This window comes from Rutidosis leptorrhynchoides, chromosome 6 (assembly GCF_046630445.1).
Source record: "Rutidosis leptorrhynchoides isolate AG116_Rl617_1_P2 chromosome 6, CSIRO_AGI_Rlap_v1, whole genome shotgun sequence".
Lineage (NCBI taxonomy): Eukaryota > Viridiplantae > Streptophyta > Magnoliopsida > Asterales > Asteraceae > Rutidosis > Rutidosis leptorrhynchoides.
The window spans coordinates 132426950-132448619 of record NC_092338.1 but is presented as its reverse complement, the minus strand read 5'-3'; the positions used below and the strand labels follow the sequence as shown (position 1 = coordinate 132448619).

Sequence of the window (21670 nt, the reverse complement as noted above, 5' to 3'; positions counted from 1 at the left end):
CTAAAGGATCTGACATGGATACGTTTTGAACCTTTGCTTAGGTTCAAGTGTCCTCCGAATGCATATTTATATGCATATATTCTCCGTATGTATCGTGTGATTGGTTCATTCTCTTGATTGTTCCTTAGTTGAGATGTTTTCAAGAATTTTGAAGGGTTTAGACGCAGGTTGTCATCGTCAATATCCGTATAATGAATTCGTCGTGAATCTTGAATGATACGAATATCTTAATGAGTTCTGTAAATGAAAGTGATGTTCTAGTATAGTTTGAATTTAAAGTATGATTTTGAAGGATGTAGGAATTTAAGATTGATGGCACTTCTTAAATATTGACTTGAATTTTGATCTGTCAAAATCTGAATATGTAATTGAATTGGTATGAAAAATGGTTGTCTTGAATTTTGTGAAATGATGTATATTACTATGAAAGGAGAGAGTATAATTAACAATTGTCGAAACATCATTGAAAATGTACAGTGTAACATATTAATGTGAACTTAAGTATTTCTCGGGTATTACCTACCCGTTAAAATAAAATTTCACAAGTAATATTTTGTACAAAAGAATTTTTATTACAGTCTTTATGAAAATATATGTATGTATATTTTCTTCAGATGTAATATGAATTTAATGATTTAATATTATATTAATCTCATTTGGTTTATGGTTGGAACTAGAAATGAATAATCCCTAAAACTTTAGAGATTACATAATCGCCGCGGAATATTTCTCCAACGTAAATGAAATAATGAATTAATACTTCATTACTCATTATTGTTGGTATCTCTCGGTGCCTGCGGTGCGTATGATGTTGATGCTCGTAATGCGGCTTGCGATGTTGAGGCTTGTGATGTTGTTGGTACTACTGGTGCTGGTGCTGGTGCTAGTGGTGGTTTTGATGTGAGATGATGAGAATTTGTTTTATTTTGTATTGTGAGAGAAGAGGTTTAAAGTTTCTTGAATAAAAAGAGAGGTCAAGAGCTTTATAAAGGGAATGAAATGATGTAGGATGCACTTGCTAATGAAGTTTTGCTTTCCGTGACAGTAAAAACTTTTTTTTTACTAAATAATTCACCATGCAAGATACGGAGTAAAGGTCGGATAGCCTCAATAATATTAGTAATATTATACTCGTTGCGGCATATCCTGGAAAGGAGAGAGAAAATGGTGTTACGAACGGGTTCGCTGGTAAGTGCCTCATGTTCTCCACCGAGAGGCGAATTAGATTCATGAAACAGATCGCCTTCTTATTGTCTAAATTGATTGATTCGTCCATGAACCCACCTCCAATTCATCCAGAAAAGGTGATGACTAATTGGTTGGTTCATTACGGTTAGACTGCTCTCGGAGCTTAAATGAAATTCCATATCGGAATAGCTTTTAGAATCCGATGAACTCAAGCATTGTGAAGGATCCGCCTTACACGTTCAGAGGAATGATTGTTGATATGAAAAAGATTTAGGACTTAGATTGATATTCTTAATACATAATTTACATATGTATATTTAATACCAAAATTCCATAAGTTACAAAGGGATTTACGGAAGATGTCAGGCAAAGTCTACTGTGATAGATATGATAAGATATGAATATTTGTCTATACACTATCTATGCAATAATTGCAGTAAGACGCATCTAGACTTAAGATAATAAACAGGTAATTTCCGACAAGAATGATAAGCAAAACTTTTAATATGCAGATAAGGTCGAAGTCCAGACTCACTAATGCATCCTAAAACTATCAGTTAGACACACTAATGCAAGACCTGGTTCGCTAAGACCACCGCTATGATGCCAACTGAAACGACCCGTCTATATTACTATAAATGCAGTACGTTCTCATTGGTCCCATAGCGAGGTATTTGACCTCTATATGATACGTTTTAGAAAATATTGCATTCGTTTCATAAAAAGCACATCATTATTATACATAATGCATGTTTTAAACAAGTGGCAATTATTTAAGAAATAATCCCCAAAATACATCGGTTTCCAAATACTACACACGTGACGTAACAGTCGAATATAATACATGACAAAGGTTTTATTGAATGCAACACTTTGTTTAAATAAAAGTATGAGACTCCATGCACAGCTTGCTCAGATAATGCAATAGCGGAAGACTTTCTTAAGGACCTGAGAATAAACATGCGTAAACAGTCAACACAAAGGTTGGTGAGATATATAGGTTTATCATCGATATAAATATAGACCACAAGATTTCATAGTTATAAATATATGTACACTCGCAAGTGTATAAAAGTATTCTATAAGTTGTTGAGTGCTTCGGTAATCATACTTAACCATTAATGTGGCATATTCCCTTTATTATGAAATCTCCCTACACTGTACCAAGTGTAGTAAAAATGAAGTACTATGCAACCGTTTACGATACTAGAGCGACTAGCCCGGTTAGAGTTGTCAAACCCGATAGATCTATCAATAGGATTCGCGTATACATATTCTTACAACATGTAAATATTAGTTACCAAGCTATTAGGGAAGATATGCAAAGTGGTACAACTCAACGTAGAATATATTTTAAGTACTTGTGTCTATGGCGTAAAACATAAAATGCATGTATTCTCATCCCAAAATATTTGTAGAGTTTAAAAATGGGACTATATACTCACAGTAGTAAAAGTATATTAATAATAAATTTTCAACTTATTAAAAATATGACCGTCGTCCTTAGATTCACGAACCTATAACAATAATAACGATTCAGATAATAATACGACATATGAATAAAATAAAGCAAGTTCATAGATTACTTATATAATAATTTTTAACATTTTATGTTAGTAGTCCATTATTAGTAGTCCTTTGTTAGTAGTCCAAAATAGTCCGAAAAGTCCAACAGTCCAATAATCGGTATATATATATATATATATATATATATATATATATATATATATATATATATATATATATATATAATCTTAAAATTACCCCACGACGTATTGTATACGTATTGTCTTTGCATCAACCCAGAGACGTATTGTATACGTATTGTCTTAGAATTAACTAAGACGTATTGTGTACGTATTGTCTTAGGATTTATCAAAACGTACTGTATACTTATTGTGTGAGGACGTACCAAGAATATTATTATACATATATACAATCACAGAATTAACCAAGATTATAATATTTTGTTATACTACTGATAACATGTCCAAATATATATAGGATATAGGAAAAGTTAACAAGGATATGGTTAATATAGTTTTTATAATATAAATTTCGTCCATACAACGTTAATTTTAGCAGATTTTGTTTTGCTCGCCAAATATTCATTACAACTCCGTTTAAAGTGAATCAAATTGCTATGGATTCATTAAGAAGTAAATTTTACAAAAACAATTCGAAAAGTTCATCCCAAGTAGTAATTTTTAGAGCTTTACCATCTTTTTGTGTCGGTGGACAGATTTGGAAAAATCCCGGCATCCACCCAATATATGATTTTTGATAAAATACTTCCACTTTGTCTAAAATCATGAAAAAAATATTGGAAGTCTTATTTACATATATTAATATATTTCCAAAGTCTTAGCCTCGAACTCAAAGTCTAAGATAGGTTTTTAATTCCCAACCCAAAACAGCCCGCTTTTTACCGAATGTAGATTATAGGATATATGTTAAGTTACAAGGTGTTCTTCATATGTACAAGTTATAAGTTCTTATATTAACTTAATATAGCATCATAATACATATAAATAAGTGTTATTAGAGTTAAGTTAGAAAGATTAGATTAGTTTTTCAAACAAGCTTGGTGTTCACCAAAACAAGTTCTTGTTTTTACAAGTTTTATAAGTATAATAAGATAGCAACTATACAAGGAATTGAACAAGGATTTTGAGAAGTATTTTACCTTGATTATGAAGAGGAAAGTTGATGAGATTAAAGTATGATATGAGAGCATTCAAGTGTGTGTTTTTAGTTTAAGAAAATGTGGAGTAAAAATGAGTTAAAATGGTCCTTATTTATAAGCTTATAATTTTGGCTTTTAGTGAAAATATCTAAGATAAGTTAAATTGTATTAAGTCATGCATGACATATTAAATTGATTAGGTCACGGATGACATATTACACAAATAATTTCATATTTCTATTGGTATATACCAATAGTAAATACTTCTAGAAGCTGTGTATAATACGAGTAAAAATACCGTATGAATGCGAGTAGAATTCTTGAGGAAATTGAACGGAAATACGAGTATAGCTATCCTTTATATGTATTGGTATATTATAAAGTGTATTCAATACTTGTAAGGATGTATTTACACTCGTAATACATTATATGTAAATACATTTTAACATAAATTAATTACGTCGTTTAAATAGTAATATATATATATTGTTTGAAAACTCTTTAAATTAGTAGTATGAAAATATATATATAATACTTTGTTAATATACTTAATGAAATATTTAATTATCATATTTTCAAGTTAAATATATATAAATCCATATATATACACAATATTTAAACAATTAAACAATTAAATCAAGTTATGACATTCGTGAATCGTCGGAATAAAAGGGTGACCAAAAGCTTGTGTAAAACTCTTTTCGGAGGTTCAAGATCTATTAAAATTCATTGCTTATCAAGTCAGAATTATATAAAGATTAAGTTTAAATTTGGTCGAAAATTTTCGGGTCGTCAAAAAGTCGGCTGATCCTTCAGGTAAGGCTATCACCGATGCTTGACATAACAACCGTTTCAACACTTTGGACACATTTTCCTGTTCATTACCCCCATCGATAAGACACATCTTTCCTGGTTAATTTTGTTAAAAGACCTGCGATTTTCGAGAAGTCATTGATAAATCTTCAGCAGTACCCGGCCAATCCCAAAAAACTCTTAATCTCTGACGGATTCTTTTGCGAATTCCAATTTATCACGGCTTCAATTTTAGATGGATCCGCTTTAATACCTTCTGCACAGATAATATGATCCAAAAATTAAACCTCACATAACCAGAACTCACACTTGGAAAATTTTGCATAGAGTTTCTCACGTTTCAAAAGTTCTAACACTTGCCTAAATGCGCTGCATGATCATATTTAGTTTTCGAATAAACTAATATCTCGCCAATGAATACTATCACGAATTTATCGATAACCTGTCGGCACACTCGATTCATCAAATTCATGAAAATTGCTGGCGCATTCGTTAACCTAAAAGGCATTACTAGAAACTCATAATGACCGTACCTAGTATGAAACGCTGTTTTCGGAATATCGGATTCAATAACACGAACCTAATGATACCCAGAACGAAGATTTAGTTTCGAATAGAATGAAATTCCTTGAAGTGGATCACTTTTCTTTTGTTCAATTCCCGACAATCAATACACATTCAAAGCGTTCCGTCTTTCTTTTTCGCAAATAACTCTTGTGCACTCAATGGTGAAGAACTCGGACGAATAAAATCGGGGTCCAACAATTTAATGTGACGGGTATGTGGATCAAATCAACAACCCAACCCATTCGTCCATATTCAAACACCCACATCTAAAACCTAAAAACACCCCCAACGAATTAGGGTTTTAACAACTGTTTCCACCATCAAACAGAGAAGTGAAAATTGAAAAGGAGAAATGTGGCGATCGAGAGTAATAGCAGCACACAGATTTCGATCAGCTCACAATAATTTAATTAGAGGATTTTTAAATTTTAATTCAGAGTTACCTATATTGCATTCCAAGGTACACAGTTTTCAAACCTTAAAATCTTACAGATATTCAAATGATCTCAATTCTGTTGGTTTGTTTTCGAAATCAAATGCTATTAGATTCTTCAGTTCCATTTCTCTAGATTCAATTAAGGAAGTTAATGAAGGTGAATTTAGTATTGATGAGAAGTGGAAAGATGGTGTTAATGAGGATAATGTGTTAGAAATGGAGGTTTGTGATTCCGAAACTCCGGTTGAATCGGTTGTCAATGATGAAGCTCATGAAGTTGATATGAATAAATTAGATAGAGTGGTATCACTTCTTAAGGGTAAAGATGCTGAAATTGATGTTGATGGTGTCAAGAGGTCGATAGAATCGAGTCTAGATGATATGAATTTGGATTTGAGCGAAGAGTTTGTGATGAGAGTGTTGGAAAGTGAGAATGTTTCAGGGGAGAATTTGATTGTCTTCTTTAAGTGGGCTCTTGAAGATAAGAATCAAAAAGCGTTTTCTGTTACTATGAGGTCGCTTGATGCGCTCGTGAGAGCGGTTTGTAAAGAGCTTAAAACGAATGTATCTTATATTTTGTGGGATTTGGTCAAGGAGATTGGTGAAAAGGAGAATGGTGTTGTGACTACTGAGATGCTAAATTCGATAATATCTTTGTTTTCGAGGCTGAATGAAGGGATGGTTGGTTATGAGGTGTTTGAGAAGCTTAATGATTTATCATGTGTTACGAATGCGGATTCATATTACTTTACTGTTGAAGCTCTTTGTAGGAGTTCTATTTTTGACCGGGTTGGGTTAGTTACCGAGAAGATGACTAGTGATGGAAAATTACCCGAAGCGGGTAAAATTGGGAATATTATATGTTATTTATGCAAAGGTGGGTTGGTTAAAGAAGCCCATTCTGTTTATCTATCAGCAAAGGGGAAAGAAAGTTACATACCACAACGGTCAGTTAACTTTTTGATTACCTCTCTTTGTGATCAGAACAATAATGATGCTGATTATGTTCACTTAGCGTTGAAGATGTTGGATGATTTTTCTTGTAAAGAAAAACGGAAGTATGCAATCAAGCAGTTTTCATGTGTTATTGACGCGTTGTGTAGGATTAATGATATCGATAGTGCAAAATCGTTGTTGTTGAAAATGATTAATGCGGGCCCTCCTCCTGGACATGCGATCTACAATACAATTATTAATGCACTTTGTAAATCAGAAGATATGGCAGAAGCTAAAGAGATGATGTGGTTAATGGGACGTAAAGGTAAAAGGCCTGGTGTGTTTACTTACAGTGTAATTATGAGTGGGTACACAAAACGTGGTGATATGGACGGGGCGGATATAATTTTAAACCAGGCGAAAATGAACTGTAAGCTGACCCCGGAGATGTATTATACGATGATTCGTGGGTATTGCAATCTCAAGCAATTTGAAGAGGCTGAGAAGTTGGTTCAAGAAATGGCGGAGAAGGTATTGGGTGAAATGACGAAAAAAGGTTTACTTTTTGAAGGAATTACAAAATCAGTTGCGAGGGCGGTTAAAGAGTTGTAAGCATATATACTATTTATGAACAACTGATGAATAGTAACGTTGTTGACGTCATGCTGATATTATCGTTGTTAATTTGCGTTTTGTGGTTCTGAAATATTGAAATTGTATTTAAGGTATAAAGTGAAATAATTTCTCGCAGCAACGCGCAAGAAATCAACCTGCTCGTTATCACACAATTTGAACACTCTGAATCATATTCATCTTTTTAGGAACACATAGATTTTCAATCGTAATCGTGGATAAATATATAGCATATTATGTTCTTCAATCGGTCTATATAGCGGTTTTGATCGGGTGAACACAAAAAGCAGAACAAACCCACGAACAGTGATATGTTCATATATAGCAATTCTACAAACACATACACTATCACTAAACCACAATTGGTGAATATACAAAACAGAGCAACCCTATGAAGTAAAAACCTTAAATGTACAAAATCAAGCAAAAACATAACCCTAAAACAATCAAATAGAGTTCTTAACTACTCAAATCTAACATCACAAACTTCAAACTGATTAAAACTCAACTAATCATCAACCTAATAATTTAGCCAAGTACAAAAAAAAAAAATGTGATTACAAAAAAAAAAAAAAAAAAAAACATGTCAGGAGAGTACGTGAGAGGTAATCTTCAAAACGGTGAAATACTGAAATTCTGGCACCGTCACTGACTGTCGGTGAATACTCAGTGAAACCGGCATACAAAAAGTTGGCTTTTCCTATGCGAAAATAATTTCTGGGTACAGGAGCATAAGCGGTTATGGCTCAATTGCCAATTAGACCAGAAAACATGTAAAGTTGTCGGGAAGAACAAGACTCCGGTGGTGGTTCTAGGAGGCGCATATGGGCACATATTTTGACAAGGCCACCCAACTTTTATTCGAAACTGGATTTCGTGTTAATAGGTAGTGGTGGTGTTTTTGTTAACTGTTTTTTATTGATCGACTAGCTTCTTGTTAGTCTTTGTATTAATAAAATTTGTTGTTAAAAAAAAGTTGGTAGTAGTAGCAGAGGCGAAGCCAGGATTTTAGATCAGTGGTGTTACAAAATAACATTGAAAATTTACCGAGTCACTAATTTTGAACTATGGTTTGGTACCAACATAAAAGAACCATGTTAACTTGTATACTAATATCACTTATTGTTATATAAATTATAAGTACTTCACACTCACATTATTTTTCTACTCGATCTCAAAATAATTAGTGATATGAACCTTTGTAGTGGGCCAATAAACCATTATAATATTATGATGAATGAGTGATATGAAATACGGTGGTGTCATGGTTAAAATTGAATAGTGTCACTCATTTAAAGGCTTAAAAAGTATACATAACAAACTCAAATTCAGTGGTGTCACTTGCACTCCCTTATTTGCATGTGGCTCCGCCACTGAGTGGTAGTGTAAAATCTAAAGATTAATTTGCAAGATTTTTTTTAGAGACGCGAAAGAATGGATGAGAAGAAATGGATACGTTAGAAGAAAAAATAATGTTGGCAGTTAAATTAGAGAGAAAAAACAAAGACACGTAAATTTAGCACTGCACATTCATTGCCTCAAATGTAAAAAGTGTGTGTGGGGTGGGGTTGGGGTGGGGGGGGGGGGGGGGGGGGGGGGGGGTTGGGGAGGAATATTTTGGTAAATTGATGCATTATCTCAAATTGTGATTGGTTGATGTATATAAATAAATTTACAAATGACATTAGAAGTCAATCGTAACAGTAATCCGATTTCAACTTTATAATATACTAGTAAAATTGTGATTGGCTGAATAACATCAAAGGGCAATCGCTACAGTAATCTGGTTTCAACTTTATAATATACAAGTAGTATATGTGATAATGTTAGTTCCAAATTCTAATGTAGAAATGGAAGTTTGTTATTAGAGATTCGCAATTTTAGGCTCAACATATTGTATACAAAACATGATGGTTATAGTACTTTAATTTTATATGTTAAAAAATAGGTTTTTGGAGACCATAGACGAAACTTTCTTAGGTTAGAGAGGGATTGTGGCCTCCCCAATAAAAATAGAATTTATAGCACTTTTAGCTATGAGTGTTTGAGTTTTTGAAACAACTAAATTGATGTATGTATAAAAGAGATATGATTAAAACAATAAAAGCTCGTTAATCATATACGAAATCAATCAAAAACATAACCCTAAAACAATCAAATGGAGTTCTTAACTACTCAAATCTAACATCACAAACTTCAAACTGATTAAAACTCAACTAATCATCAACCTAAAAATTTAGGTAAGTACAAAAAAATGTGATTACAAAAAAATGACAGGAGTGCACGTGAGAGGTAATTTTCGACAAGGTGAAATGCTGAAATTCTGGCATTATCACCAACTGTCGGTGAATCAACCTGAGGTTCCAAGTGCGTCATGGACCAACTTCAGACTTAGAAGGATTACCAACGATGAATCCAGAGTTTGAAGCTAGGATGCAACAAATGTTTGACTCCCTCGACACTTAAGGAGCAGGTCTATATAGTACAGCTGAAATCCCTATGGAACCTCCATCTTCTCCTAAATCAAATGATAAACATATTGTAAAGAAAGATGAGTCGGTTATTCCACCTTCTCCTCCAGAGTTGTCATTTGAAGAATAAAAAGCAGCAAAGTTACACATGTCTGTTGAAGATTGGTTAGAACTTGAAGAACTGGCCAGGAAGGATAGAGCACGAATTATCAGACTCATTCACCATCCTCTTGACCATCCACTGTACATCAATGCCAATAATCTCAACATGCCAATTCATAAGTATCTTGAAGTTCATGAACTAAGGCTAAGTAATGATGAGGTCATAGCCGTACATGTTGAAGCTCATAGACTGGACACTGGCATGGAAGAATTTGTTATTCTACAAAGTACTGAGGAAGGAAGGATGGTAGCAACTGTAGAAAAAGATCTCAATGTAACATTTGAAGAATATCTGATATCAGTTAGGATGGAACAACAGATGATATTTGATGTTGAGCTTGCTAGGGATTAGAATGCTGCCCAACAAGAAGAAAAGCTTGAATCTGAAAGACCAGTAGCCAAGAAGACCAAAACACAACCTGTTATCTCTAAACCTCCTATGAGTGCTACTTCACGAGATTCATGGGGCAACTGCACAGAAAGAAATATGCTGATGTAATGAAAAGGAGATTCAATCAAGCAAGAATCACCAATTGTCAAAGATGCACTAACACTGCCTTCAACATCAGAAGAAAGAATAATGTGATCGAAAGAGTAGAGCTAATTGAGCTGAGAGACTATGGCTACTCAGTTTAGGTTGAGCTATGATAAATTTTTAAAAATAAAGATGGCAAACTGAAGGACAATGTAATTGCACAATTGAAAGATCTCTTTAAGAAGGCCACCATATATGGTGGTGCTCCAACCATGAAAGAGGCAGCATTCTAGAAAAAGAAGAAGAAGAAGAAGACTGAGACTGTGTCCACATTCACTAGAAGAGAACCAATCATTCTACCCCTGGTCCCATTCCCCAGTTGAGAATAGAAGACTTGCTATAACTCTTTCCAGACGTGAAGATAAAGGAAGAAGAAGAAGACTGGTTTGAGTAGTCTTTCTATTATCTTGATTGTAGGTATCTTGTAATGATATTCTATTATCCTTGTACTATTAATATATTTAATGAATATTATTAATGAGTTGATCTTCAAAAGTGAGTTGTAATCATGTGAATCCTTAAATTTGTTTGAAATTCAAGGACTAATCAGAGCGTGACAATTGCATATGATTGAAAAAAAATCAAAATTTTATTTTTTTCATTTTGTCTTTCAATTTTTTTTTTCTTTCAAATTTAGCCTGATTTTTAGTTTAGGGTTTAGTCCCTAAACTCACAACCATAAACTCTAAACCGTTCATGTTAAAAACTCGATCTAAACCCTAAACTTTAATTTCTAAACCCCAATCTCTAAACCTTAATTGCTAAACTCTAAACCCCAATTTCCAAACCATAATTTCTAAATCATAAACCCTAGATTTAGGGTGTAGGGCTAAGGGTTAAGGAAGTCAATCACATGTGGAGTAGTTTTGACTACATGTGAGAATAAATGATTATCGCGCTCTCATTGGTTCCTTGAAATTCAAGAAAATTGTTCATTTGAATATTCCACATTGAAATTAACAACTAAATTATTTTTGTATTTTAGTAAATATGGAAATTTTATTTTTTATTATTATTTTTTTATTGTTATTAACATGGTATTTAGGGATGGCAAAAATACCCGTACCCGATCGGAAAAACCGAGACCCGACATTATTGGGCCGGGTCTATGGGTCTAGGGCCGGGTATGAGAATGATTTTGATTTTTTTTGGCGGGTTCGGGTTCCGATTACCCGACCCGGGTACCCGTCCCAATTACCCGCTTATCAGTCCCAATGGGGATTTTTTTAGTAATAAAAAAAATTCAATTCAATATTAGTATTATGTTTTATATTTATATACTTAATTACGGAGTATATGTCATATGATACCGTGAAATACCTGCACAATTTGGGCGGCTACTAAATATCCCAACCTTCACTTTAACGTTTCATTATCCTAGATATGTGGTTTTCAAAAAAATTCCATTGTTCAAGGCCATGCATAATTATAATATGTTAATCAGTACATGTTTTTACTAATAATAAATAGATGAATATAAGTTCATTTAATGTTAATCGGTGTTTTGTATTTTTGTGGTTTCAAGTATATTATCAAAAAATTGTGTGATACCTACAGTTAGTTCAAGATAGATGAATATCCTTCCAAGATATATATAAAAATTGTTGGTGAAAAATAGTTTCAAGATTTTGAAACAATAAAATTAGGTAAAAGCAAGTCTAGATGTAAGATTAGCAAGATTAGGTACAGTAAATATGGATATTTTGATACTCAGCGGAAAAATTCGTTAACCCATAGTAAGTAAATTGGGATCCCCGTTTACCCGCTGGGAAAACCCAAAATCCGATAGTTAATTACTAAATGGAGATCCGACGGGTATTGAGCCGGATTTAGGACATGATTTCGTTATCGGTTCCGGGTCCGGGATTACATAAACCCGGCCCAACCCGGCCCGATGGCATCCCCGTATTACTCCGGATTTAATTTCTTCTTTTGGATATGACGGGTATTTGCATAAATCAACAACCCGACCCATCCGTCCTCATTCAAACACTCCTATCTAAAACCTAAAAACACCCCTAAAAAATTAGGGTTTTAGCCACTATTTCAACCATCAAACAGAGAAGTGGAAATTGAAAAGGAGAAATGTGGCGATCAAGATTAATAGCATCACACAGATTTCGATCAGCTCACAATAATGCAATTAGAGGATTCAATTCCAAGGTACACAGTATTCAAACCTTTAGATCTTGCGGATATTCAAATGATCTCAATTCTGTTGCTTTGTTTTCGAAATCAAATTCTATTAGATTTTTTAGTTCCAATTCTCTAGATTCAGCTAATGAAGCTAATGAAGAAGGTGAATTTAGTATTGATGAGATGTGGAAGGATGGTGTTAATGAGGCTAGCAGTGTGTTAGAAATGGATGTTTCTGAATCCGAAACTCCGGTTGAATCGGTTGTCAATGATGAAGTTCATGAAGTTGATGTGAATGAATTAGATAGAGTGGTATCACTTCTTAAAAGTAAAGATGATGAATTTGATGTTGATGGTGTCAAGAGGTCGATTGAATCGAGTCTCGATGATATGAATTTGGATTTGAGCGAAGAGTTTGTGATGGGAGTGTTGGAAAGTGAGAATGTTTCAGGGGAGAATTTGATTGTATTCTTTAAGTGGGCTGCTGAAGGTAAGAATCAAGAAGCGTTTTCTGTTGCTACGAGGTCGCTTGATGCGCTCGTGAGTGCGGTTTGTAAGGAGTATAAAATGAAGGTTGCTTATAGTTTGTGGGATTTGGTTAAGGAGATTGGTGAAAAAGAGAATGGTGTTGTGACTACTGAGATGCTTAATTCATTGATATCCTTGTTTTCGAGGTTGGGTGAAGGGATGGCTGGTTATGAGGTGTTTAACAAGTTTGATGTTCTATTGTGTGTTACGAATGCGGATTCTTATTATTTTACTGTTGAAGCTCTTTGTAGGCGTTCTATCTTTGACCAGGTTGGGTTAGTTATCGAGAAGATGATTAGTGAAGGAAAATTACCCGAAGCGGGTAAAACTGGGAATATTATATGTTATTTATGCAAAGGTGGGTTGGTTAAAGAAGCCCATTCGGTTTATTTATGGGCAAAGGGGAAAGAAAGTTACCCACCACAACGGTCTGTTAACTCTTTGATTAGCTCTCTTTGCGATCGTAAGAAGAATGATGCTGATTCTGTTCACTTAGCACTGAAGATGTTGGATGATTATTCTGGGGAAGAAAAACGAAAGTATGCAATCAAGCAATTTTCATGTGTTATTAACGGGTTGTGTAGGATTAATGATATTGATGGTGCTAAATCGTTGTTGTCTAAAATGATTAAAGCGGGCCCTCCTCCTGGAAATGCGGTTTTCAATACGATTATTAATGCACTTTCTAAGTCAGGAGATATGGCAGAAGCTATAAATATAATGAGGTTAATGGAAGGTAGGGGTCTTAAGCCTGATGTGTTTGCTTACAGTGTGATTATGAGTGGGTACACAAAAGGTGGTGAAATGGATCAGGCTGCAAAAATGTTAGCCGAGGCTAAAAAGAAGCACTGTAAGCTGACTCCGGTTACGTATCATACGATGATTAGTGGGTATTGCAAGCTTGAACAATATGAAAAGGCTGTGAAGTTGTTGCATGAAATGGAAGAGTTTGGTGTTCAGCCTAACGCAGATGAGTACAGTAAGTTGATTCAGTCTGTTTGTTTGAAGGCTGCTGATTGGGGAATGGCGGAGAAGTTATTGGATGAAATGATGAAAAAGGGCTTACATTTGAATGGAATCACAAAATCACTTGTAAGGGCGGTTAAAGAGTTGGAAAAAGAGGCGTCAGAAACCAAAAATGTGAGCGTTGAAGCGTAAACTTTTGTCTGCAACTTTTTAGTAGTTGATCTGTAGCTTGAAGAAGGTATGTGGAATCTTCCTTTTTTTTTTTTTTTGTTGGTTTCTCAAGGATTATAAGTTTTGGCAGAAAAGATTTCTGCTTTGCAACAAAGTTTTTTCCGCAATTTAGATTACTCTATTTCATTTCTTACGTGTGATAGATTCAAGTGAACACTATACAAATGGAACCGTTGCTGAATGTCGGCAGAATATGTAGTCTTTTTATTTCTTTCATGCAGATTTTAGGATTAAACTAGCTTAGAAATAACATGGGCAGTCGGTTATCCATTTCTGTCGGTTACTTGGTTAGTTGTTTGCTCTTGACTTCCACGGTCAATAATTTGTGAATCAAAGTCTTTTCTATTACAAGGATGGTTTGTTCTTATTTGTCATTGTTCTATTTATGTGGATGGATTGCTAAAGTCCACAAAATTGTTGAATCAGATTCTATTTTGTCAATCATATTTCATTCTGATATATAATTTTTTAGCCGAAAAGGCCAACATTATTTGTTTAACTTCTTGCAGGGAGTTATTTATGTTGTTAACAACATCCAAAAGTTCAAGTGGTTTTTGGAATATGATGTATGTGTGCTAAGGTCATGAAACCACAAGTCTATAATTAGTCCATATATTTGTGAGTGTCCCAACTTTTCAGCATTCACATGTGAGGGATCAATAGTTGTTTCTGGATATATTAGCAACATACTCTAGTATTCTAAATATGCCAAGTTTCTCTTTATTTGCAATTCTTGAAGACCTATATGTGATATATTCTTTAGGGTTCCAAATGTCTCATGCCTGAAACTCTCAAATTTATTGCATCATCATAGGGTAAAACCGACCCTCTGGCGGCCCCACATCAACCGGTCCCACGGCCAACATTTGAGAGGAAAATCGCGTAACTCATGCCTAAGGACATGGGGCCAGGGATTGAACCCATGACCACCGGTTTATGTTGCATGTCCCCCACCCACTAAGCTACCATCGCGGGAACATTGTTGATGAATGATCAAAGCTTTGTAAAAATATTTTTTTTTTATTTTTTATTTTTATTTTTTATAATTTCAGTTGACTTATTCAGGACTCATTGTTGATGCCCATCTAATCATCTATTGATATGAACCTGAGTGCTTGATCATCTAATGGATCACGTTAAACTTTTCTAACAGTAAAAAATGTTGAAATGCTAGCTTACCCAGGACCAGCTTTGTTTTCAGCTGAGCATAACTGAGTTCACCAGGGGTTTATAACTGAGTTACTAGGGGTTCCAGTTTTCACAAGATCTGGTGCTACAATATATATCCTTGTCATAGGTGCATAACAAACACAACATTTGCCTAGTTTTGTGTACTTCAGCCAACCAAATGTGTTTTGTCATTTTGGTGCACATGTCAAAAATTATAACTGGCCCATTACTTGAATATAAATGATCTTCAGGTGGTCCTAGTGAGTAGTGACCCACTTTGTCTTTTGATACTGTTCAGAGTTGGATTTTAAACTTCAGTGTGACACGTTTTTATATGAATGAATACCAAATGTAGCAACTATGCATCTAATTAGGTCCATGATATTCATATGCAGATTGTTGGATACCTATTTAGATAAATTGTTAGTAATTTTAAATGACCAAAAGTAATGGAATTTGACTTTTGCTTTTGTTCAAAGGATAAATAATGCTGGTGGAGAAGCTGGATTCATCATTTCTATCTAACTGCGTATAGATTGAACCACTTGTACTATTATTAACAGGAAACCAGTCTGTTAAGCAAATGTGTTAAGATGATGAAGTTTCCTTAAACTGTACATGTAAACATTTTATGATCTAGAAAAAAGCTTTAGACTAAACATAATGATACTCAAGCTAAACTACTCAAGTTAGCTTGCATGACCTTAGTCAAGAAATATATATATACGGTATTATGGTATTATGCATATTCATATATGGTATAGGTATATATTACGTCCAGTAGTACATTGCCTAATATATGTCAAGAAAACAAACAAATTTCAGAGGGTGATCGACAAATTACATACAGAACAAACCATCTTTGTTCATGAATCTATACTAGTTCTTAGGTAAGTTGGGAAATTAATTTATGCTAATTCTTAGGTAAGTTGGTTACCGGCTTGTAGGAGGTACAAGTCAAAACATCATAAAGTACCGTATGAACTTGCACTATTTCTTTATTGATAATCGAAGAAAACATTATAGTACAAAACCACGTTTCATTTCTTTTCATTTCATTTCAATCAGCTTTATTCTGATACATCCTTTTAGCAGTTTAGTTCTAGCAAAAAGAACAATTTATTGGCTAGATTTATTTATGCAGTCATTTTTAAGCATAAATTAATTTCCATTGACACATATCCATTCACCCACAAACAGCTTCTTGCAATTTAGATTCGGGTTGATGAATTCAAAGAATCCAGTGCTTAGCTTGAATTGTTGAGCGATTTCAAAACAAGTCATCTCCACTTTTCACTCCAACAACTGAAGTACAAGTAGGCTTCGTTTTTGAAAAACCTGAAAAAAAACATCATTACATTAAATAAAATTAAAGATTATGAACAAATAGACTAAATATCGATTATCTATAGCTTTCAGACTAACCGAGATTAATAGTTCTTCCTTCTGCTGTTGTCATCATTACAACAACGAATGCTATAAACATGAAGATGAGTGTTTTATCGTTGATCTTAGTCATCATATTGATGATGTTACTTCTTGTGTAGATTTGATGAGATGATTTTGGTTTGATAAGTGTTACTGCACTTATATAGAACTCAAATCATATACAGAAACAAATAGATGAACCAAAATAACAATGTTCATTGTAGGTATTGATCTAACCAATGAAATCACTAGTTACAACTTCAAAAACAAACATCAAATATTCGTTAAAAACTAGGATTTTTTTTCACTTATTAAATACATCAACTATATAAATAATGCCGTATTTAATTCTTTTGTGAATTCTGTTTCATTTTATTGGATATAACATAACACGACAGAACTTCATCCTGTCTTGTTAGTTTTTCTCAACCCGATCCAATCATAAAAAATCATAAATTGGTATTGCAAGCTCGAGAAATTTGAAAAGGCTGTGAAGTTGTTGCATGAAATGGAAGAGAATGGGGTTAAGCCTAATACGGATGAGTACAATAAGTTGATTTAATCTGTTTGTTTGAAGGCTGCTGATTGGGGAACGACGGAGAAGTTATTGAATGGAATGATGAAAAAGGGCTTACATTTGATTGGAACAAGATTGAAGGTACGCACTACGCGGCTATACATTATTGATAGAAATTTCATAAATATAAAGGTTGGCAAAGTATTAAACGGTTCAAAATTTACCGTTACAGGTTATAGGTATTCATTAGAAGCAGTACATACATCCGAAATCATTGACCATAATTTACATCATCAGTTACCTAACTACTACAAGCTTAGATTAACATTTCGGTAACTCCTTATCAGCAGACCCATGGTCTAATGACCCGTCCTAATCCATCCGGACGAAGTCCATATCGATTATAAACGATTCACAACAGTTGATTACATTGCGAGATACTTGACCTCTATATGATACATTTTACAAACATTGCATTCGTTTTTGAAAAGACCATCTTTCATTACATTGGAAGTTGACGTCATGCATACTATTTGATAATATATCTAACTATAATTGACTTAATAATAATCTTGATGAACTCAACGACTCGAATGCAACGTCTTTTGAAATATGCCATTAATGACTCCAAGTAATATTCCTAAAATGAGCAAATGCACAGCGGAAGACTTCTTTCATACCTGAGAATAAACATGCTTTAAAGTGTCAACCAAAAAGTTGGTGAGTTCATTAGTTTAACATAAATAATCAATTCCATCATTTAATAGACCACAAGATTTTCATTTCTCATAAATATACGTCCCATGCATAGAGACAAAAATATCATTCATATGGATTGAACACCTGGTAACCGACATTAACAAGATGCATATAAGAATATCCCCTATCATTCCGGGAAATCCTTCGGACATGATATAAACGAATTCGAAGTACTAAAGCATCCGGTACTTTGGATGGGGTTTGTTAGGCCCAGTAGATCTATCTTTAGGATTCGCGTCAATTAGTAGATCGGTTTACTAATTCTTAGGTTACCAAGCAAAAGGGGCATATTCGGCTTCGATCATTCACCCATATAATGTAGTTTCAATTACTTGTGTCTATTTCGTAAAACATTTATAAAAAAATTTGGCATGTATTCTCAGCCCAAAAATATAAAGGGTAAAAAGGCAAATGAAACTCACCTAATGTTTTTTGTAGTAAAAATACATATGACTATATTGAACAATGCAGGGTTGGCCTCAGATTCACGAACCTATATCATCTGTATATATATTAATACACATAATGTAAATCACAAAATTTTATTTATTATGTATTATTTATATATTTATAGTTATAGAGGTTTTATAGTAACTTTCATTCTTTTAAAACATATACTTATATTATGTTTTTATATTGTATTGTATATATATTCATTTTGTGTATATAATTATAATGGTTAATATTTAGTTATAATAATATACCTATTTACTTATATATGTGATTAGTATTATATTCATGAATTATCATTCGTTATATAAAATATTACTGTAATCCTAGTATATGTAACAAACATCTATGATATACAAAAGGTTTATTTGTTAAAACGATAGTTTCACTAGTAATTATAAAGTAATAATGAGAGTTACTTTAAAAAAATATTTTTTAATAATAGTAGTAAGTTTAATAATAATTTTAATCTTATTAGATATTTTAATTGATCATATTAATAATAAATAAATAAAAATGATAAGATTATGATGATAATAATATTAGTAGCAACATTAATAATGATATTAGTCATATTTGTAATGATTATTATGATAATAACAATAAATGATAACTAATACTTATTTAGTAATAATAATAATAATAATATTAATACTTGTACTAGTAACAGTAACAATCTTTATTAATAACAATAACAATAATAATAATAATACTAGTAACATTAATAATAAAAATGATAATAACAATAAAATAGGATATAACCTTTGAAGATAAAATTTTTTGCCATGAATGAGACTCGAACCCTAGACCTCTCGGTTGCAAAAACATACTCTAACCATTACACCGTTTTCAGTTTTTCTGATTTTATCCTAACATAAAATTTTATAAATCGTTTCTGTTTTACTTCCCTTTCTTCTCCATTTGGTTAAACTGATCGACCAGTTCAAGTTCTAAATTCTGCTTAACGAATTCAAGGTTTCATAAAAGACTTGTAAACAACTAAATAAATTGGAAAGGTAGTTATTAAATAAAAAAAATTAAACAAAACAGAATCCAACAGCCTGCTGCTGTTCGTAGGTTTTTTTTTTTTTAAAAATTTCTTGCTTTTTGATTTTTAAAACGTTTTAGCTTTCGATTCCTTCACAAACTATTTACTAAATTACTCCTATAAACTATTGGAACCATCAATTTTCTCTAAAACACAACAACGAACGTGAATTTCTTGATGAACATAATGTTTGACTTTTTAAACAATAACTTTGACTCGTGAATTCGACTTCAATTCTAAGAATTGAAGGTTGCAACTTTCCAGATAGTTTCAAAAAGAAATTCCTAACAACACTACATTAATACATTTTTAAAATTGTTGAGAATTCGATTAACCTAAAAAAAATATATGAACTCAGCAGTCGACGGTTTCTTTGATTTGTTTTGGGTTTTTGATTCGATTAGCAGTAATAACTAATCACATATATCATTCCAAATAATGGAAAATGATTTATTTGTTTTATTGTGGTGAGTGGTCGACACTGGATTCACGTGAAGAACAGAAAGGAGGAGAAAAATAGAACAGATAGTGAAAATACAATTACGCGTAATATATTTGCTCTATACAATGTAATTAATAAATATTAGTAGTTAATAAACATATTAATAATAATAATACTAATTAATAATAATAATAATATTGTTTAATAAAAATAGAAACACTAATAATAATAATAATAGAAATACTAATATTATAGATGATAAAAAAAAAAAACTGGATTGTATTATTTTCTAATAACTAAAATATTGATAATGATAATTACTTATAATAATAATGATTCTTAATACTAATATCTAATAACAAATAATAATAATACTGATTTTAATGCTAATATTAATATACATATTAATGAATGTAATAATAATAATAAGATGTCAGTTATATCATAACTTGTAATTCTATATATATATATATATATATATATATATATATATATATATATATATATATATATATATATATATATATATATATACACTGTATTTAATATATATGTATATATATATATATATATATATATATATATATATCAGTAGACATATACGTAATATATTTAGTCTCATTAGTTATTAAATATAACCATAATAATAATACTTCTTAATATTATAACTATAACTAATAATAATAATAACAACACGTTATAATAATGTAATAGTATAATAATTATATTATTGATAATAATAATATCTATAAGTTTTATAATAATAAAATTATTAATAATAATGATAATATTATAATAATTTAAATTTATCACACTTCATATCTATATATATTACCACTAATACTTCTTATAGTAATGAGAGTAATATTATTGTTGTATAAATTTTTAATATACAAATATTACATGTTATCTTTTATAAATTATATTATGTAATAACTTATATTGGATAGTAATTTATATAATAAATATTAATAGAAATATAATATTATGTATCTATTTACAAATAGTTATTCGTGAATCGTTAGAATCAGTCGAAGGTCAAATGAATGTTTGAAAATAGTTCAAAAATTTTCTAGACTCAACATTACATACTTTGCTTATCGTATCGAAATCATATAAAGATTAAGTTTAAATTTGGTCAGAAATTCCCGGGTCATCACACATGGCATCAAAATCATCACATAACAGAGATGCTGCAACAAAAACGGGCTGAAACTTACAACTCATTCACTTCCTAATCAAACTGACGAGTATCAAACTGAGAACCATCTTGTTAACACTCGCCATACTGCAAACAGGAATAACAACAACAATTAATGACTACACACTCCGAGGTTGTGTAATAACCTAATCAAAATCATACATATAAAGCATCAAAAAAAAAAATAATGACTGCTGTATCAAATTACCCACAAATAAATAAAAAATGACGACAAACGGAAAACATACCTAAGCCACTTGATACACCCTGAAACATAGTTCAGAACTAAAAATGTAACCATCTTCAAGAAAGAATCGATAGCATCTAGATGAGACATGGAAATAAACGTTATGACATACAATCACCT

General features: G+C 32.2%; 2 protein-coding genes across 5 annotated transcripts; both read left to right on the top strand.

Moving 5' to 3' along the window:
- The first annotated feature begins 5486 nt into the window (after positions 1 to 5486).
- On the top strand, positions 5487 to 7443 carry LOC139855461 (small ribosomal subunit protein mS80 (rPPR6)-like). The gene has a single exon (XM_071844688.1). The coding sequence runs from the start codon at positions 5607 to 5609 to the stop codon at positions 7236 to 7238; it is 1632 nt and encodes a 543-aa protein (XP_071700789.1). The 5' UTR covers positions 5487 to 5606; the 3' UTR covers positions 7239 to 7443.
- Positions 7444 to 12388: 4945 nt separating this feature from the next.
- LOC139852777 (small ribosomal subunit protein mS80 (rPPR6)-like) lies at positions 12389 to 15675 on the top strand. Of its 4 annotated transcripts, none has more exons than XM_071842107.1 (2): positions 12389 to 14295; positions 15463 to 15675. In XM_071842107.1, exon 1 carries the CDS (start codon positions 12513 to 12515, stop codon positions 14247 to 14249), a length of 1737 nt encoding a protein of 578 aa, XP_071698208.1. In that variant the 5' UTR covers positions 12389 to 12512; the 3' UTR covers positions 14250 to 14295; positions 15463 to 15675. The 4 variants fall into 4 exon arrangements, with proteins under 4 accessions (XP_071698208.1, XP_071698209.1, XP_071698206.1 ...); XM_071842108.1 differs by lacking the exon at positions 15463 to 15675 and adding an exon at positions 15341 to 15351; XM_071842105.1 differs by lacking the exon at positions 15463 to 15675 and adding an exon at positions 14798 to 14917.
- The last annotated feature ends 5995 nt before the right edge of the window (positions 15676 to 21670 follow it).